The sequence below is a fragment of the Myripristis murdjan genome, chromosome 22 (genome assembly GCF_902150065.1).
Source record: "Myripristis murdjan chromosome 22, fMyrMur1.1, whole genome shotgun sequence".
NCBI lineage: Eukaryota > Metazoa > Chordata > Actinopteri > Holocentriformes > Holocentridae > Myripristis > Myripristis murdjan.
Genome location: NC_044001.1, coordinates 1,969,082 through 1,987,360, shown reverse-complemented (window position 1 = coordinate 1,987,360; position 18,279 = coordinate 1,969,082). Strand labels below are relative to the sequence as shown.

Sequence of the window (18,279 nt, the reverse complement as noted above, 5' to 3'; positions counted from 1 at the left end):
TTGATGCTCAAAGTTAAGAATACAGTTAAGAAACGTCTAAATATGGGCATCAGTCCAGACTTGATTTTGATTGTTTTTTAGGGTGACTTCCTGTAGCTGATTGCGATTACGCTCATTGTGTTTCCGTGCAGTTCTTTGGTGCTGTCATCATTCAAATGGCTGTCTCTGTCTGTCTGTCTGTCTTCAGAGGTCAGAGGCTCAGGGAAGTCCTCCACCTGCACGAGTTCAGACGGGAGTCTTCAGAGTTTGAGGACTGGATGAACCAGCAGAGACAGATGGCAGAATCTCAGGATCTGGGAAACGACTACCAGCATGTTCAGGTGATCTGATAACGACTGAGACCTGCCAGCCTCTCAGAGGAAACTAGCAGCACCATATATTAAACAAGCACCATGCAGAATTTTCCAATAGTTGACTGAAGTGGGGACCCTTTAGGCTCCAGTGACAAAGCAGATTATTTGATGGTGTCCAGACATTACCAGCCTATCTGCATGGGTTGCTGTGGTAACAACGTAGATGTCAGTAACTACGGAAAACTGGTAAAGCAGGAGAAATGTCCAGAGGCACCCACCAAAGTGCCAGCAGACGTTTATTTCTAATATTCATAGGGGCTAAGGGGTGGCATGAAAATTTTACAGGATAGGACAGATAGAGGACTTCAGTGCACACAGATACAGGAAACAGGGTAGACAGATACTTTTGTTAATGAGCAAACAGCACAAAGTGTTTGAATCCAGAGCCTCCAGCCTGACTCAGGTCAGATTACTCTCATTTCTTCTGATTGAACAGTAAAAATGAGCTTCCTCTGGTTGTATCAGTGGCTCTCTTTCTATCACTGCTGAAAAATGCGCGCTGCAGTTTCATACCTCAGTCACTTGCACTTGGGCAAGTTTACTTTCAGTCTTGTAAATTTCCACCCGGCGACAACATTTACATTGTTCTTTCGATCAGATTGCCCACCCTGGGGTGGCAGGGCCTGTTTCCAGGGTGGCAGATGCTAGCCCATGCCGCCGTGCTACATCTGCTCCTGTGTCATCATCGTATGTCGTGTTGTGAGGAACGCAAAAGACGGTTTGAAACCCCAATTTGAGCGTTGGGACTGAGGTGCATCTGTAGAAATCTCCAGATGTGGCTTGGATTTCATGTTTTTCTGTCTAGACTTTCTAAAATCAATCTGAATGCAATCTGGATATCTGGACAAAAAATGGGTTTTGGCTGTCAGTCTGAACAAAGCCTGAAGGATCCTCATTTCCGTTCTGCATGGTGCATCTGCAATATGAAGGAGATTCAACAATAGGAGCATTAATCAGTATGTTCAGATTAGCACTTCTAAGGCTATTATATCAGCCACGTGCAAACATAGATTGGAAATAAGTTTTAATTGAAAGATGAAAACTACAAGCAGAATAGATTTTTATTATTAATGAAGACGTGTGAAACCATGCATTGAGTCTTAATAACTGTAGTTGGGAGCAGAGGTCGCGTTAACCGAATATTTTCCGTCATTGACGTTTTTTTTTAAACGGTGACGGAAAAATCTGAACGCCATCTGTCATTTTGACAGATTGCAATTCACACGCCTGACCACTTGGTGGCAATGACAGGGCAGATTGCAGTCCGGTGCCGTGCCAGTTCTCCGGCTTACCGGTGTGACTGCGAAAAAAAAATCTGGGTTCGCCCAGCTTTATCTAACAGACATATCTCTGGATCCAATAGAAGTGCAGCTTTCGTTCTCAACCACACTAACAATAGGCCTCCTAGCCAATCAGAAGTAGGGCGGGGCGGGACTTGGGTGTTGACAGTGAGGCGCTCCATGTACCGTCCAAAGTGAGCCTCGTCAGCCTCGTCAGCCTTCAGTGACGAATTGCAGCCCACAGGATGGACCGCAGGTTCATGAAGCCCGGGGAAGACAGGAAGCATGTCTCTTAAACCGATGATGTCGGCGCCGACAGGATTCAGCATGCCTACTCTACATATCTTTATCTCCTAGACCGTTTATGACATACAGAAACTTAAAAAAAACGTCTGAAACCGGAGAAACGGAGCTTTGCGCCTATATACAGTGCCATTACGGTAACTCCTTAGGACTACTGACACTTCGACCGTCCAATCACAGAAGAGTCCCCGGTGTGTCACGTTTGTAATATGAACTACCGTAACTCCTGAACCAATGGTGCGACCGAAAAAAAATGAGACGGTTTCTGAGAGCAGAGAACCGGAGCTTTCCGATGGTGTGCGAAATCACTCAGTTATTGCACAATTCTAACAGTTCTACAACCATAAAAAGCAAAATAAATCAAGGCGGATTTAGTTTAATTGCAGAGTTAATAAGAATAAATGGCGATGGGCTTGGAATGGCAATAGATAGTTACAAGATAGTTAATATTTCAAATAATGTATATATGTTATATGATGAAATTTGCCGCATTCAAAACGTCGCGGCAGTTGAGTGGCAGAAGTTTCTTTAAAAAGATATGGTTTGGATTTTCTGTTCAGCTAACTTTGGACTGAATATTAATTAAAAATGAATGAAAATGAAATGCTATTGCATATGTCCTTCTTATCATTTAAAAAATTAAAGTGACTGGTAAAAATAGATTATGACGGGATTTTTATGACCCTGTCAGTCAAAATGACAGACAACGAAAAAGTGTAGCGCGACCTCTGGTTGGGAGTAAACCAGCCTCTCTCATGGGTTTCAGCAGGATAAGAGCAGGATAAGGCTGTTGTAGTGACATGTTAGCTTGTGTGTGTGTGTGTGTGTGTGTGTGTGTGTGTGTGTGTGTGTGTGTGTGTGTGTGTGTGTGTGTTGCAGCTGCTGCGTGGGAAGTTTGACGGTTTCGTGAAGCAGCTGGATGTCGGAGAGGAGAGGCTGCAGAGCTGCAGCGACGTGGCCAACAGGCTGATCCACAACAAACACCCACAATCCCCTGCTGTCAGGGAGAGTCTGCAGCAGCTCAGGTAAGCAGCTCCTCCCGAGGTCCCTGCCTGTTAGTGACGCAGTTTGTTGGTCATCCAGGTGGTCAGTTTGTCAGTTTGTCAATTAATTAACTAATCAGTAAGTTCATCATTAACTCAGTCAGTCTGTGAGTTGGGGAACTGATCGGTTAATTTGCATGCTAATTAGATAATTTGTGTTAACACCAATGCTGGTTGTGTGTGTGCACATGTTGCAGTGCATGCTGGGAGGATTTAAGGGGTGTGGCTGCACAGCGTCAGGACCAGCTGCTGAGAGCTGAAGAATGTCATCGTTTTTACCAGGAGCTGAGCGACGCCCTGACTCTCATCCGGGTACCACGCCCTCTTCACTCAGCTGCAGTCAGCCTGAATGTATTATATGTATATGTATATGTATAAATTCAGACTAATGCAGATCTCTCTCTCCAGGAGCGTCAGAAGAGCATCCCAGACGACGTCGCCAAGGATCTGAGAGGAGTGACGTCCCAGCTGAGGAAACATGAGGCTCTGGTCCACGAACTGGCCGCCACAGAGCAGCAGGTAGAGAGACAGAGGATCCCATCCAACCCAAATGTCTGTAAATTATGATGCATTCAGATCAGAATAAATAGAAAGGCTACATTTTAGATTGATTTCATTAGGATTTTACCAAGTACATCCATAGAGAGGGGAGAATAATGATAACAACAACAATAATAATAATAATAATAATAAGTTGACCAACACTGATCACGTCTTGAAAGACTTTGCAGTTTTTTGGTGGATGTTTTGTGATGTCGCTCCTCTCTGTGAGGTCACTTTATTCACTTCAGCGCCGCCAACAGGAAGTCTGAAAACTTATTTACATCTGATTTTTGTGGCATGTCAGAAATCAGATGAAATGGAAATGTGTGAATGTGTGTGTGGAAACGTGTGTGTGTGTCACAGCTCCAGGAGCAGCTGGATAGAGTCGACTCCATCCTGGACCTCTGCTGGCCTCACCTGAGGCTCCGCCTACAGGAAGTGCAGCAGGAGGTGGTGGAGAGGTGGGAGGAGCTCCGACTTCACACGGAGCAGAGGGAGGCGGAGCTAAAACGGGCCTGTCAGAGATACCAGTTCCTCAACACGGTGAGGAGAGACCATCTCTGTTACTACTGCTAGTACCGCTAGTACTACTACTACTACTACTACTACTGCTACTGCTACTGCTAATAGTGCTACTGCTCCTGCTACTACAGTACTACTACTATTGATGATGCTATACTACCACAACTGCTAGTACTACAGTTGCTACTACTACTGTTACTGCTGCACTACTCATGATAACCTTTATATAGATCACACTCAATGATATTGATTAAAGAATCAAATGAGAGACAGTTATTACTGCTACTAATAAAAATAATCAAAGTTATTGATATAGAATTTATTGAAATTTACAGGAGTGCAGAAAGCATGCAAATTAAATTAAAGGTGCAGGATACGAAGCTCCGTGGTTCATCACAGACTGAAGTGCATCAGTCATCCTGCGGCTGCTCTCAGACCCTTCTCCCCTGTGGCTTTGCTCTCCAGGCGCAGGACTACTTCCTGTGGTGCAGCCAGCTGATTGGCTCGATGGCTGCGGAGGAGAGCATCAGCGACGTGGCGACGGCCGACCTGCAGCTGGCCCAACACCAGCAGCTCCGAGCCGAGATGGAGGCCAGGGACGAGAGCTACCAGCGAGCCCTGGACATGGGAGAGGAGCTGCAGGAGCAGGACAGAGCTCACAGGAAGGAGGTGAGAGGAGGAGGAGGAGGAGGAGGAGGAGGAGATCCAAGAGAGGCTGGAGCTCTGGGAGAGACGTTACAGGAACTAAACAGGGATCGACTGATATTGATTTTTGTATTTTGGGGGCTGATACTGATTATTAGTGGGGGTGGGGAAAAATATTCACCTAAGTAATGCGTTTTTTAAATCATTTTTTATTTTTCTGAAAGATACTAAGGAATCTGTTGGTACCAAGCATGTCATGCTAGGCTGTTGACATGGTGGCTAAATATTTTTAATTAATGAATTAATTAATAATAATTAAATAATCTTGGAAATCCCCCCCCCCCCCCTCGATAGGTTGTGAGATCTTAAATGACTGGATGGTTCTGATCAGGTGTAAAGTGTAAATGTTTTATTTGGTCCGATCCGGCGTCAGACAGTGCAGCGGTGTGTTTCTCGGTCCTGCCAGGTGTTGGAGAAGCTGCAGGCCCTGCAGGTGGAGCGGGATCGCCTGGAGGAGCAGTGGAACAGGAGGCAGCGCTGGTTGGAGAGCGTCCACCAGGAGCAGGTCTTCTACAGGGACGCCAGCAGCATGGACAAGACCTGCAGCTCGCAGGAGGTAAACCCACCGTGTGCTCTGTGAGGAAACGCCTCCACACGGGGCCGTTCCTGTCACATTTGTTCTCTCGGTGTTGCTTAAACGTGCTCTGCTTGTCATTAGATCCTGTTGCAGAGCAGCACTCTGGGAGGCACGGTGGACGAGACGGAGGGTTTGATCAAACGACACGAGGCCTTCGAGAAGCTGCTCGGCTCCCAGGAGGACAAGGTCCGCTCCGCTCGGTCCCCATCCTGTGAAGCAGGACCAGACCGCTGTGCATGATTTTTATCCAGTGCAGACAACAATATAAACACTGAGCAGCTCACACTTAACAGGCCACATTAGTTTCCTTTCTACATACACACATAGCAAAACACATCTAAAGACCAAGTACAAATGGACGTTTTTTTGGACTCGCGAGAATGAATTTTCCCACCGTATTTTGACACCAGAACAAGCTTTATAAATAAATCAGTGATTCTGGATCAGATTTCTTGCTTATAACTGTGAAAGACGGAATGCATCTGGTGAAACCAAAATGAAAATTGTAGCCTTTCTCTCCTTAAGTAATTCAGACAAAGTGGTTTCATATCAGCCATCATGTAAATCAAAATTACAGTACCCATTGGAAAATATATTTTTAAGTTTGTCTCTCTCACTGATTAATCGGTTGACCCCTGGATCCCAGCTGCTGAAAACTTCCCTCTTTCCCTCCAGCTGTCGTGTCTGAAGGAGCTGGCCGAGCGTCTGAAGAGCGAGCTGAGCAGAGACGAGAGCGGGCGGATCCAAGCCAAGCTCAAGGCTCTGCTGCGTCGGCGTGACAAGATCAAGGAGCTGTCCGTCAAACGCAGGGAGGAGCTGGAGCTCTCCAGGCTGCTGTGCATCTTCAACCGCAACGCTGCTGAGGTAAACCAACCGAGAGACTCCAGAATGTGTTCATGTTTCCGTTATGGCTACATGACCTTTAGTTGGTACATTAGAAACATTACAATGGATGAAAACGTGACGAAGGGTCAGGGTCAGCTTACAGTAACTACCTGATCCCTACTAATAAACTTGGAAACTACTCTGGAAGTGTTTTCTGACATGGCTACATCAAGGAAAACACATTTTATTCCAAGCTTTACTTAAAGCACTTAAAGCTCCATTCCAGTGATTTTGAATGTTTGGTCCGTTTACTACGACGCCCCCACATTTTCTACATCAACAAACCATTTATCAAATGGTGGAACTGAAGATTTCACTACACAGAGTCAAAATGTGAGTTTCTGGCTGAAGCAGCCGCCTGTTCTGCTTCTGCGGCGAACAAAGTCCTCAACATTTATTCTGTTGATGGAAAACTGGAGTGAAGAAAGTCTGAAGTTCATGTTCATATCGTAGTGGAATGAATGGAAACCACCAGCTGGAGGAAAGGGAAAAGGAATGATGTGGCAGATATTACACCGAACATGCAGAAGCTCTGGCATGGAGCCTGAAAAGTCACTTGACTCTTGGATGAAAACATGAATTCTCATTGTGTGCTGGTCTGTGTTTCCACTTGTCTGTCTGTGTGCAGGCGGAGGAGTGGGTGGAGGAGCGGATGCAGAAGATGGCGGAGGACGGGAAAGCCGACCTCAGCAGCCTCCAGACCAAGATGAAGCTCCTGCAGAAGCACCAGGTGTTTGAGGCTGAGATCCTGGCACACAGCAAGATCATCAGCTCCGTGCTGCAGGTAAGCCCCCCCACCTGACATGATGAAACCAGACCAGGTGAGACCAGAGGATTTAGGGGAGTTATCAGTCGTGTGTTTCTGATCACTTGTTCTGTTGATTTAACTCTCTGGTGTGTTACAGATGATGCCATATTTGTCCAAATATCTGTTTGTTGTTCAATGATTTTGCAATCCCTGTGCAATAATTTCATATGCATATGCTCAATTTGTCATTTCTGTATTTATTGTAATATTTTGTAGGAATAATGCACATATTTATACATGATGCACATCTTATTTCTTTTGCTGATTCTTATTTAATTCTTCTCTTGAGAATTTGAGAAACTGCACCTGAGCCGATTTCCCCTCGGGGATCCATAAAGTATTCCTGATTTTGATTCAGATTTTGATTCAATTCATGGCCCCACGACTGATGAGAGACGATGTCATTATGTCCATTTAACTCCAGCTGTTACATCACAACGCCGTGTTTCTGTTTTAGCCGCTTGGTCAGGTTCCTCATGTTTCCTGAGTATTTTATCTCATACTGGCATCGTTTGCATGCGGGATATGATTTGTCAATTGACCTGCCTTTGCCCTGAGATCCAAAATATTTCCATGCTGCTGATTTAATCCCCAGAGGGCAGCAGACATCCTTATTGTCTTTGTCTTGGCTGCTGCTGTTTTCTGCCTGGCGCTACCGCTGTTGAACATTTAGGAAGCCGGTTTGCTTGGACAGACGTAGTGACACAGACGTGCCATGGGAATTTTAAAAAAAGGCGGATCTCTATGATGATGATATAAATTGATATTTTCAATCCAGATTGATGGATCTTTATATGCCTAATCCCTACACTTCAGACTTACTGACTCAGACCTCCCTTTTGTCCCGTGGCTCCAGGCCGGGGAGGAGCTGGTCTCCCTTCACCATCCCCAGGCCAGGGAAGTGCGTCGGAGCACCGCCGCCCTGAAGCTCCACTGGGAGGAGCTGAAGAAGGCTGTGGCCGCCCGAGGGAAGGTTCTGGAAGACAACCGAGACTTCCTGGAGTTCCTGCAGAAGGTTGGAGAGGTGGAGGCGTGGATACGACACAAGGTAGGAGACCTGATGGAGATCAAGCAAAATATTTTTTGCCTCCAGGAGGAGCAAGTATAGCTTTGGCGACGACACAAGGATCGATGAGGTTGATATTGTCTTTAGTCATTAGCGCATAATCTGTTAATCTGTTCTTGGTGCAGCTAAACTCATCAGGCCTGTTGCACACTTGAGGTACAGGTGTGCCGGCTGACCGCTTCTTCAGTGATTTCCTCTTTCATTTTGCACTAAATCTTTCCAACATGGCACATGGTCCAGTTTTTGGACTATATTGCTGTTGTCACACAATAAAGTCATGCCATTATTCCAGTTTTTCATATTTTAACTTCTGTTGCAGGATTACATGCTCTTCTGTGTTTTTTAGAGAATTCTGCCACGCTTCACAAAAACCTTTCAAAAAACCATAACTGAAACTAAAAAGTTGCGGTGGTCAATCTGCAAACAAGGCTAAACTTCTTAGTAGGGATGCAAGATATTGGATTTTTTTGCCGATACTTTCTAACTCTTATAGTCAATATATGCACATATTTTTTTGCACCTGATTGCAGAGAACATCAAGTCTCTCCTGCAGTGGAATAAACATTTTATTATTATGCCTGCTCTTATTATGATGGCTCACTGGCAGATGCAGATATAAAATGCAATGCTTTTCAAAATGTACACATTCACATTCAGAATAAGAAAACTACTTCAACTTAACATTTTCTTTCATACAAAACTTTAACATTCATCGTACATAACAGGCTTGGATGACTCGCTCTCTGAGACTATCCTGACAGCAGCCACAGCGAGACCCCAACCCCAACCCCAACCCCAACCCCAACCCCAACCCCAACTCCAACTCCAACTCCAACCCCAACCCCAACCCCAACCCCAACCCCAACCCCAACCCCAACCCCAACCCCAACCCCAACTCCAACCCCAACCCCAACCCCAACCCCAATCCCAACTCCAACCCCAACCCCAACCCCAACCCCAACCCCAGCCCCAACCCCAGCCCCTGCCCCAACCGTTGTTCTGAACGTGGTACAATAACTTGGTTCCACATTTTTGTTCACAGGAGTGTGTTTTTGTCGAGTGATGGCTGTGCTCTGTTCTTATGTTACCATTTTTTGACTATGCTGATGTTGTTTATCACAGTGCATCTAAAACTAACCGTTGACCCCTCAGTACAGCATGCAGTAATCTCTGTAGACTTGCTCTATGATGTTCTTTTAGTACTCATCACTGTAAAATGTATAATTCACTTTAATGGCCTCCACTCAATAGAAGAAGACACATTCGTTGGCTTCAATTCATCTTTAAATGAGTACATTTTAATTACCCTCACTATCTACGACAGTTTTGTGTTATATTCATCAGTGTGTCATCTGAGGCTCTGTCTGCAATTCTTTTCCATTCTTCCAGTCAGATAAGCAACTGGAAAAAGAGCTTTTATGTTTGAGGCTCCTCCAGACTGGAATTATTTACCTTCAAACATCATTTGTTTAAAAATAACCTGTCTTCTTATTGTGAGATTAATTGTAAATGTTTTACATGATGCTGTACCTATATACAATATAAAATTCAGTGTAATTTTCTATATTATATTTTTGCTGGGCTAACATTTGTTCATGGTCTTCAAGTGGTCGTGTTCGTCTTCCTGATGATTGTGGGTTGATTGTCTTAGTTGTACTGAGTCTGTTGAATTGTTTTTTTTGTCTTTAAAGACTTTGTTTTGTTTTATTTTGTTTTGTTTTTTGAGTTTGGCTTGTATTGTATGTTAGGACCCCCTTGAAAATGAGAGGGTTCCTCTAAAGAGGTTTATCCTTGTTATGGATTTAAGGTTCGAACTGCAGCCACAAACCACCAGGAAACAAGGGTTACAGTCAGATGTCTGGTTTATTTTATGCTGTTGATGTTGATTGTCATGATGATTGCCACAGTCCTAAAAAAAAACCCATAAGTATTTCAAATAATGATTGGCCAGACGTACTTAACCATAATAATATTACATAAGAATTTAGATCAAAATTATCAATTAAATGTCATATCAATTCTTAGAAACATCATAATGACAATAAATTAAAAAGAAAGTGTTACTTACATTGAAGGCTACTCAAAAGACACAAACAATACAAACACTCCATCAGCAGACAAAGAAAAGAGGGAGGTCCTTTTCCAGGCCTCTGTTTATAAAGTCGGAGGCACTACAACAAACCGCTGGACCACCACTCGATGCTCCCTTGTGGAGATAAAGGGCAATAAGTTTGCAGTTTCTAACCATCCTCATGAATAAACTTAAATCATCATCTGTCCTGCACGGTTTGTGTTTCAGGAGGTGATGATCAGTGTGGGGGATGTCGGGACAGACTACGAGCACGGTGTTCAGCTGCTGAAGAAACTCAGCGAGTTCAGAGGGACAGGCGCTGGGGTGAGTCCTCTGATAAGACAGACTGTCCTGTAGCCATGAGTCGTAGGTTTGATCCCCACAATAGTAGCTGTCAGTCACACTTGACGTGCCTTCTTTGGGTATCCAGGTCCTTGTAAGTTACCCTCGACAAGAGTGCCCAAACTCAAGATACATGGATTGCAGTTGTATCCACAGAGAATCCACGGATCAGGGCGGGTTGGGTCATAAAAATTCGGATTAAAAGCAGGTGGCTTAAAAAAACCTTCATTTTATTAAATACTTGCAGCAATGATGAATCACGGTGATGAAAATCCCCAAAACATGGCTTTGGACACCATCCAAGTGTCTTATGCAGAATTATAAATAGCCACACTAGCATAGGACACTTGACTACAAAGTGTAAATGAACCGAAAAGGATGAACTGTCAGAAGGGCTCAGGGATCTCAGGCTACACAGAGACATGCTTTAAACATAAAAAGCAAAATTGAGATATCTTCTGTATGTGGAGCTGATGATAACGATGATGAAGGTTTATTTAACCCGTAGGAGGTGACGGTGGACGACGCCCACATCACCGCCATCAATACACTGGCAGCCAGACTGGAGAAGAGGCAGAGCGCCGATGAACTGCTCACTGTCAGACAGAGGAAACAGCAACTTAATGACAGGTAACACACTTATGCACACAAAATTACACTCAGTTTACACTCAGTACACTCTGTTTTCTCAGTTTACACAGAAACACCTCCTCCCTTCTCTCATCCAGGTGGAGTAAGTTCCATGGAGATCTGAGCAGTTACAAGAAGAAGCTGGAGGAGGCGCTGGTGGTCCACGCCCTCATCAGAGAGCTGGAGGAGGTCCGAGACAGAGCCAATGAGAAGGTTGGTAACACACCACTACTGTCAAACTGGACTAAACTTAGATTAGCAGAACCCATGTTGTTTAACTCCATACCATTGCCCTTGCCCTTGCCCTTTCTTGGACAAATTTTTGTGATTAGGCAGGGGATCATCATGGGAAAACAAAAGGTCAATGGTCAAAGCCAAATAGAAGTGGTAAACATCTTCTGAAAGCTGGCAACCTGAAGATGAAGATGCAGCTCAGCTCCGTGTCAAGTTATTCCAGTCATTAATCTGGAATAAACATTGTGTTTTGGTTAGGGATTTATTTATGTTTTTGTTTATTTAGTGTGTATTAGGGTTAGAACATTATAATGGAAGAATATGATGTTCATTCCCACGTTCAATTATGTGCCATAAATTTTTGCAGCAAACTTTAGGTTGATGACATTTAATACCCAGGTGATGTTTTCTGTCATTTTGTTTGAACATGGTCTTGCATGTCCATTTGCCTGTACAGATGCTGCTCCTGCAGGGTCAGGACTGTGGTTTTGATGTGGAGAGTGTGGAGAACCTGATACGACGACATGAGGAAACCGAAAGAGAGGCTGGGGTCATCCAGGAGAGGTCAAAGGTCGGCAAGAGTCATCGCTGAAGCTGGGGAACTAGCTCAAGGCTGCAACTTGTTTTACCTGGATTTTATACTCTAGAAATTTACTGGCTGTAAAAGGGTTTCAAGGAACCTGTATGGTCTCTTCAAATAACAAATGCACAGGTGCCCAAGGAGGTTCCTTGCGGAACTCCTTCATAAGGTTTTCATTTTTCCAGGTGGTAGCTCCTGGCATTTGGGGGAATTTTTTCAAGGAGTTCTTCTTAAGTTTGGTGTGGAACTTATAAATGCTTTCTGGTTACCTTTAGTTCTTACATGAGACCTTGATGAATGCCTAGTTCTCTTTTTGTAGGTCCCATACATGGTAGACATAGCATATTGATATGATGGCTTATACCGTCGTTTTGTATGTGTCAGTGAGCAAGGCACACACACAGTGGAGCATGGCACTGTAAGCTAGCCTTCAGCTTTGATATGGGAATATGTACATGTCCCAGTGATAGATATAGTAGATCCAGTGGCAAAGGAGCAGAACTTTGGTCCAGATCCTCACTGGACATGACACTGCTAACACAACAGAACTCTGCACCATTTGAACACCACTCATGGTCTGTTTCCTGCGCAGTTCTTTCAGCACGTCCTGTCCGAGAACTGAAGCTGAACACACCTCAACCACGCTTTCCCCTCCTCCACAGGTCCTGGACAGGGAGGTCTCCGATCACCTGAAGGCCCGATCGGTCATGACAGACAAACTGAAGAAAAAACAGAAGGAGGTCCAGTCTGCACTCAAGACGCTGGACAAGCAAGTGAAGCTCAGGTGATGATAATGATGAGCTTTATTATTAGTGTTAGTAGAAGCAGCAGTCAACAAGACAAGAGGAACCTGCTTCTACTTTGTTGGTTCTACTTTTTGCCATTTCCAAATTTCACAATAAAAGCTGCACCATGAAAAACTGCAGTGAGGACCAGCTAGACTCAACTGGCAAAACATGTGGAATAGGTGTGGGGAAAAATGGAAATGATCACAGCTAACACATTTACTGTTTGGAAAAAGAAACTCTGTAACTTTTACTCCCAGTACATTTTAAATGAGCTACTTTTTATTTTTACTTAAGTAGATTTTTACAGAAGTACTTACACTTCTGGGTAAGTAAAATATCATCAAAGTAAATTCACTTCAACTTGAGTAGTAACTTGTAGTACTCTTTCCACCTGTGGATATTGGTTGGTGTTTAGAATTTGGGGTAAACTGCGTCGTTGCAGCTGCACGTAAGTTTGAGACAAAAAAGTACAAAGGTTGCGTAACGAAGGGGCTTACAGCTGATTATGAACGTAGCAGATGGCTTCACAGGAGATTATGTTCCTTCAGGAAGGAGAAGCTCCAGGAGGCCCACCAGCTGCAGCTGTTTAAAGCCAACCAGCGCCTCCTGCTGGAGTGGAGTGTCAAGCAGAGCAGTGACATGGGAGAGAGGGGCCTTCCGAAGAGCAGGACTGAGGCAGACCGGCTCATAGTGGAGCATCAAGACTGGAAGGTGAATCCACACGGATGAAAATATAAAGCTGAATAACTGCAGTGGTAAAGGATAGACGTTTAGGTAGGAGATCAAGACTAAAAAAGCACTAAAGGAATTGAATAAAATGTAATAAATAATAAAAAAAATGAATTAAATTAAGAATAAATGGCTTGTGATAGATCTACAGAGATGTTCTGACTTTACAGATTTTACAAATTTATAGCCCAGTACTGCTGAGAAGGTGTTGACTTTTCACGTATTATCAGATTTGCAGATTATTTTATTGAAGAGGTGAAGTAATCATTTTGAGCATCTATCGACATATCGATTGTGCTGGAAAAGGTTGAAAATTCACCTTGAAAATATTTGAAAAGTGCTTGAATTTAAGGCTCAAACTAAAACTGTGATAGATTGGCAAGAAAGGAAAATGACGGCTTAAAGAAAGTACTGATTCTGGTTTTCTAGCCTTCTTTGTGGTTCCTCTGCCTGCTGAGCTCTGCCTTGGCTGTCCAGTGCATGAAGCTGTTTGTTTAAATCAGTGAATCAGCTTGTGCGGCCCCGCTGACACTGAAACTCTCCGCTGTGATTGGATGTTTCCAGACGGAGATAGATGCCCGCGCCGAGCGCATCGACTCTGTCCAGGACTTCGGTCTGGGTCTGGTCCGGTCGGGTCACAGTTTGAAGACAGAGATCCAGAAGGCCCTGAACCAACTGGAGGAGGCCAAGACCGGGTTGGACCGAGCCTGGATCAACCGCAAGACCACCCTGGAGCAGGCCCGCGCCCTGCAGGTACTGATCTGGGTGTACAGCAGTCACACATAAATAAAAATGCAACAAAAAAAAAATTAACATTAAAGGTATAGTATCATATATAGTATAGTATAGTAGATTTTCAGTGTCAACCATGCAGTATTAGAAATGCCAACACAAACCTTTCCTTGAATTAACAAATATTTAATTAACATGACTAAATTAGCAAAAAAAAAAACTGAAAATAAGCCAAGAAATAAATAAATAGAAATGAAACAGTATTCGTAATTATTAATGAAATGTATCTGTTTAAACACCAGATGAAATGAAATGAATTGAAATGAAAACTGTGATCCTTCTGTTGCCAAGGCAGTAAGGGCAGCATGCCACAAGTTAGTGTTTTTGTCTCTGTAAAACTAAATTAGAGACAGTTCCAGTGAACAGGGGAATGTAAATTAAAACCACATCATGGGACTCAAACATCGTGTCCTCTCTCCGCTCCACGCTGCAGATCTTCCTGAGCTCCGTGGAGCAATGTGAGAGCTGGCTCAGCAACAAGGAAGCCTTCCTGGCCAATCAGGACCCGGGGGTGAGTCACCTGCTCGTTCGATAAGTGACCTGACAGGCAGTTAGCCGAGCGGTCCGACACCCTGCTGTCTGCCTCTGTCTCCGCCCAGGGCTCGGTGACCGAGGTGGAGACGCTGCAGAGGAAACACGGCCAGTTTGAGGAGGCTCTGGAGGCCCAGACGGACCAGCTGGACCAGGTGGACAGACTGGCCCAGAACATGATCCAGCAGAGCCACTACGACACTGACAGCATCAGAGCCAAGAGCAAGGCACTCGCCACCAGGTAAACACAGGAAGAAGAACACAGCCAGGTAATAACATGACTGCTGAGAGGAGAAACAGTCAGCCAGGTAATAACATCACCGCTGAGAGGAAGAACAGTCAGCCAGGTAATAACATCACCGCTGAGAGGAGAAACAGTCAGCCAGGTAATAACATGACTCCTGAGAGGAAAAACAGTCAGCCAGGTAATAACATGACTGCTGAGAGGAAAAACAGTCAGCCAGGTAATAACATCACTGCTGAGAAGAAGAACAGTCAGCCAGGTAATAACATGACTGCTGAGAGGAAAAACAGTCAGCCAGGTAACAACATCACTGCTGGGAGGAGAAACAGTCAGCCAGGTAACAACATCACTGCTGAGAGGAAAAACATTCAGCCAGGTAATAACATGACTGCTGGGAGGAAAAACAGTCAGCCAGGTAATAACATGACTGCTGAGAGGAAAAACAGTCAGCCAGGTAATAACATGACTGCTGAGAGGTAAAACAGTCAGCCAGGTAATAACATGACTGCTGAGAGGAGAAACAGTCAGCCAGGTAATAACATCACTGCTGAGAAGAAAAACAGTCAGCCAGGTAATAACATCACTCAGCAGCAGCACATTGTTAGCGACTTGACAAAATAAATATACGCTCTTATTGTGAAAGTCCAGCTGAGCCCAGCAGGGGTTAATGAAAGCTGCTGTTCCCGTTCACATGCTGTTTCTCTGGCTAGCTAGCTAGCTAGCTGTAGCAGCCTCCAGGAAACAGAGAGCAGCAGTGCCAGGCTCCGCCCACAGCTCACCTGGTGAATTTTCATTGGTTTAAATGGTGATGGCAGCCTGCAGCATCACCAGCTACTGTTTAAATTTCATTTGTCTGCACAAGATTACTGTGCACCTGTGTGTTTACCTGTCTGTCTCTCAGTGTGTTAACACCTGCCTGTCTGTCTCTCAGTGTGTTAACACCTGCCTGTCTGTCTCTCAGTGCCTGTCTGCCTCTCGGTGTGTTAACACCTGCCTGTCTGTCTCTCAGTGCCTGTCTGTCTCTCGGTGCGTTAACACCTGCCTGTCTGTCTCTCAGTGCCTGTCTGTCTCTCAGTGCCTGTCTGTCTCTCAGTGCCTGTCTGTCTCTCAGTGCCTGTCTGTCTCTCGGTGTGTTCACCTGTCTGTCTCTCAGTGCCTGTCTGTCTCTCAGTGTGTTAACCTGTCTGTCTCTCAGTGCCTGTCTGTCTCTCAGTGCCTGTCTGTCTCTCGGTGTGTTAACCTGTCTGTCTCTCTGCAGGAGGAAGCAGCTGCTGCAGCAGAGTAAAGCTCGTCACAAAGCTCTGGACCAATCCCTGCAGCTGCAGCAGTTCCTGTCCAGCAGCTACCAGGTGCTCTACTGTACTCTATTGTACTCTACTGTACACTGCTGTACTCTACTGTACACTGCTGTACTCTACTGTACACTGCTGTACTCTCTCATACTCTGCTGTACTCTACTGTACACTGCTGTACTCTCTCATACTCTACTGTATTCTATTGTACTCTACTGTACACTGCTGTACTCTCTCATACTCTGCTGTATTCTATTGTACTCTACTGTACAATGCTGTACTCTCTCATACTCTACTGTATTCTATTGTACTCTACTGTACACTGCTGTACTCTCTCATACTCTGCTGTATTCTATTGTACTCTACTGTACACTGCTGTACTCTCTCATACTCTACTGTATTCTATTGTACTCTACTGTACAATGCTGTACTCTCTCATACTCTACTGTATTCTATTGTACTCTACTGTACACTGCTGTACTCTCTCATACTCTGCTGTATTCTATTGTACTCTACTGTACAATGCTGTACTCTCTCATACTCTACTGTATTCTATTGTACTCTACTGTACACTGCTGTACTCTCTCATACTCTGCTGTATTCTATTGTACTCTACTGTACACTGCTGTACTCTCTCATACTCTACTGTATTCTATTGTACTCTACTGTACACTGCTGTACTCTCTCATACTCTGCTGTAGTCTGCTATACTCTCCTGTACGCTGCTGTACTCTATTATACTCTGCCGTACTCTGCTGTACTTTGCTGTTCCCTGACATACTTTACTGCACTCTACTGCACTCTACTGTACTCTACTGTACTCTGCTCTTCTCGTATGTACTCTGTCGTACTCTACTGTCCTGTGCTGTATTCTCCTGCACTCTGCCGTACTCTACTGTAGTGTGCTTGTCTCTTCTGTACTCTACTATCTGTTCTCTTCTCTGTCCCTGAACTCTACTTCAGCCTGTATCTACTGGAGTCTACTCTGTTCTAGTAAAGCTATATTCTACTCTGCTTCACTTTACACGACCCCATGTCTTGTCTGGGTGTGTGTACACGTTTGTTCTAATGTAAGTGTGTGTGTGTGTGTGTGTGTCCTGCAGGTGTGTGTGTGGCTGAACGAGCGTAACGCCGTGGCGTTGGATGAGAACTGGAGAGAACCAACCAACCTTCAGGCCAAACTGCTCAAACAGCAGAGCTTCGAGGCCGAGATCCTGGCCAACCGCTACAGGGTGGACGCACTCATCCAGGTACACAGGGCGTGTGTGTGTGTGTGTGTGTGTGTGTGTGTGTGTGAAAAATAAATGACCTGCCAGTCAGCTAGTAAATTAATGTCAAATCACAGTAAAAGTGATACTGACGACCTGAGACCTAAAGACATCAGAGACACTGTAAAAGTCTTGATGTGATGATGTGAACTAAAAACATCAGCTGATTAAAGTTCCTTATCTTTTGGTGAGCCACAAAAACAAACGCAGAGAAACACCAGATTCAAGTGAAGGAGGAAACCGGGGGTTCACTGAGAGGCGGCTTTTCGATGCTGGACCTCTGAGCAAAATACAGTTGTTTTTTTTAACTTTACCTGCTGAACACACTTATCCCTCCGTCTGTCGTGTCTTTAACCTCCGTATTTTTTTTTTTAATCCTGCAATGGCCCTAACATGCGATTGCACTGATAATGTGTAAAATGTCCCGTTTATCTATGGGACTTTGAATTGAGGAAACTTTAAATGTGAGTGTCCTGACGTGTCGCCGTCTGCAGGAGGGAGAGCGGCTGCTGGCCGGCGGCCACCCGGCAGAGGAGAAGCTCCGCCCACGACTCAGAGAGCTGAGCGACGGCTGGGACGCCCTGATCCACAACTGCCAGGAGAAGAAAACACGCCTGCAGCAAGCCTACCAGGTACACACACACACACACACACACGCACACACACACACACACACACAGCAAGTTTATTACA

The 18,279-nt window shown here is 44.7% G+C and overlaps 1 protein-coding gene across 3 annotated transcripts in view; it reads left to right on the top strand.

The window, feature by feature from the left end:
- sptbn5 (spectrin, beta, non-erythrocytic 5) overlaps nt 1-18,279 on the top strand; it is an 89,805-nt gene that overhangs the window by 38,562 nt on the left and 32,964 nt on the right. For 2 of the 3 annotated variants that reach the window (XM_030044086.1, XM_030044088.1), the window contains exons 33-55: nt 188-320; nt 2,816-2,961; nt 3,177-3,291; nt 3,388-3,498; nt 3,886-4,065; nt 4,510-4,713; nt 5,123-5,305; nt 5,408-5,512; nt 6,002-6,190; nt 6,840-6,995; nt 7,876-8,067; nt 10,385-10,480; nt 11,007-11,128; nt 11,227-11,341; nt 11,820-11,933; nt 12,605-12,726; nt 13,279-13,441; nt 14,024-14,212; nt 14,685-14,762; nt 14,851-15,023; nt 16,285-16,375; nt 17,422-17,568; nt 18,081-18,218. In XM_030044086.1, coding sequence (XP_029899946.1) covers nt 188-320; nt 2,816-2,961; nt 3,177-3,291; nt 3,388-3,498; nt 3,886-4,065; nt 4,510-4,713; nt 5,123-5,305; nt 5,408-5,512; nt 6,002-6,190; nt 6,840-6,995; nt 7,876-8,067; nt 10,385-10,480; nt 11,007-11,128; nt 11,227-11,341; nt 11,820-11,933; nt 12,605-12,726; nt 13,279-13,441; nt 14,024-14,212; nt 14,685-14,762; nt 14,851-15,023; nt 16,285-16,375; nt 17,422-17,568; nt 18,081-18,218 — 3,262 coding nt within the window. The remainder of the gene's footprint in view (nt 1-187; nt 321-2,815; nt 2,962-3,176; nt 3,292-3,387; nt 3,499-3,885; nt 4,066-4,509; nt 4,714-5,122; nt 5,306-5,407; nt 5,513-6,001; nt 6,191-6,839; nt 6,996-7,875; nt 8,068-10,384; nt 10,481-11,006; nt 11,129-11,226; nt 11,342-11,819; nt 11,934-12,604; nt 12,727-13,278; nt 13,442-14,023; nt 14,213-14,684; nt 14,763-14,850; nt 15,024-16,284; nt 16,376-17,421; nt 17,569-18,080; nt 18,219-18,279) is intronic. The other variant, XM_030044087.1, reaches the window with a different exon arrangement.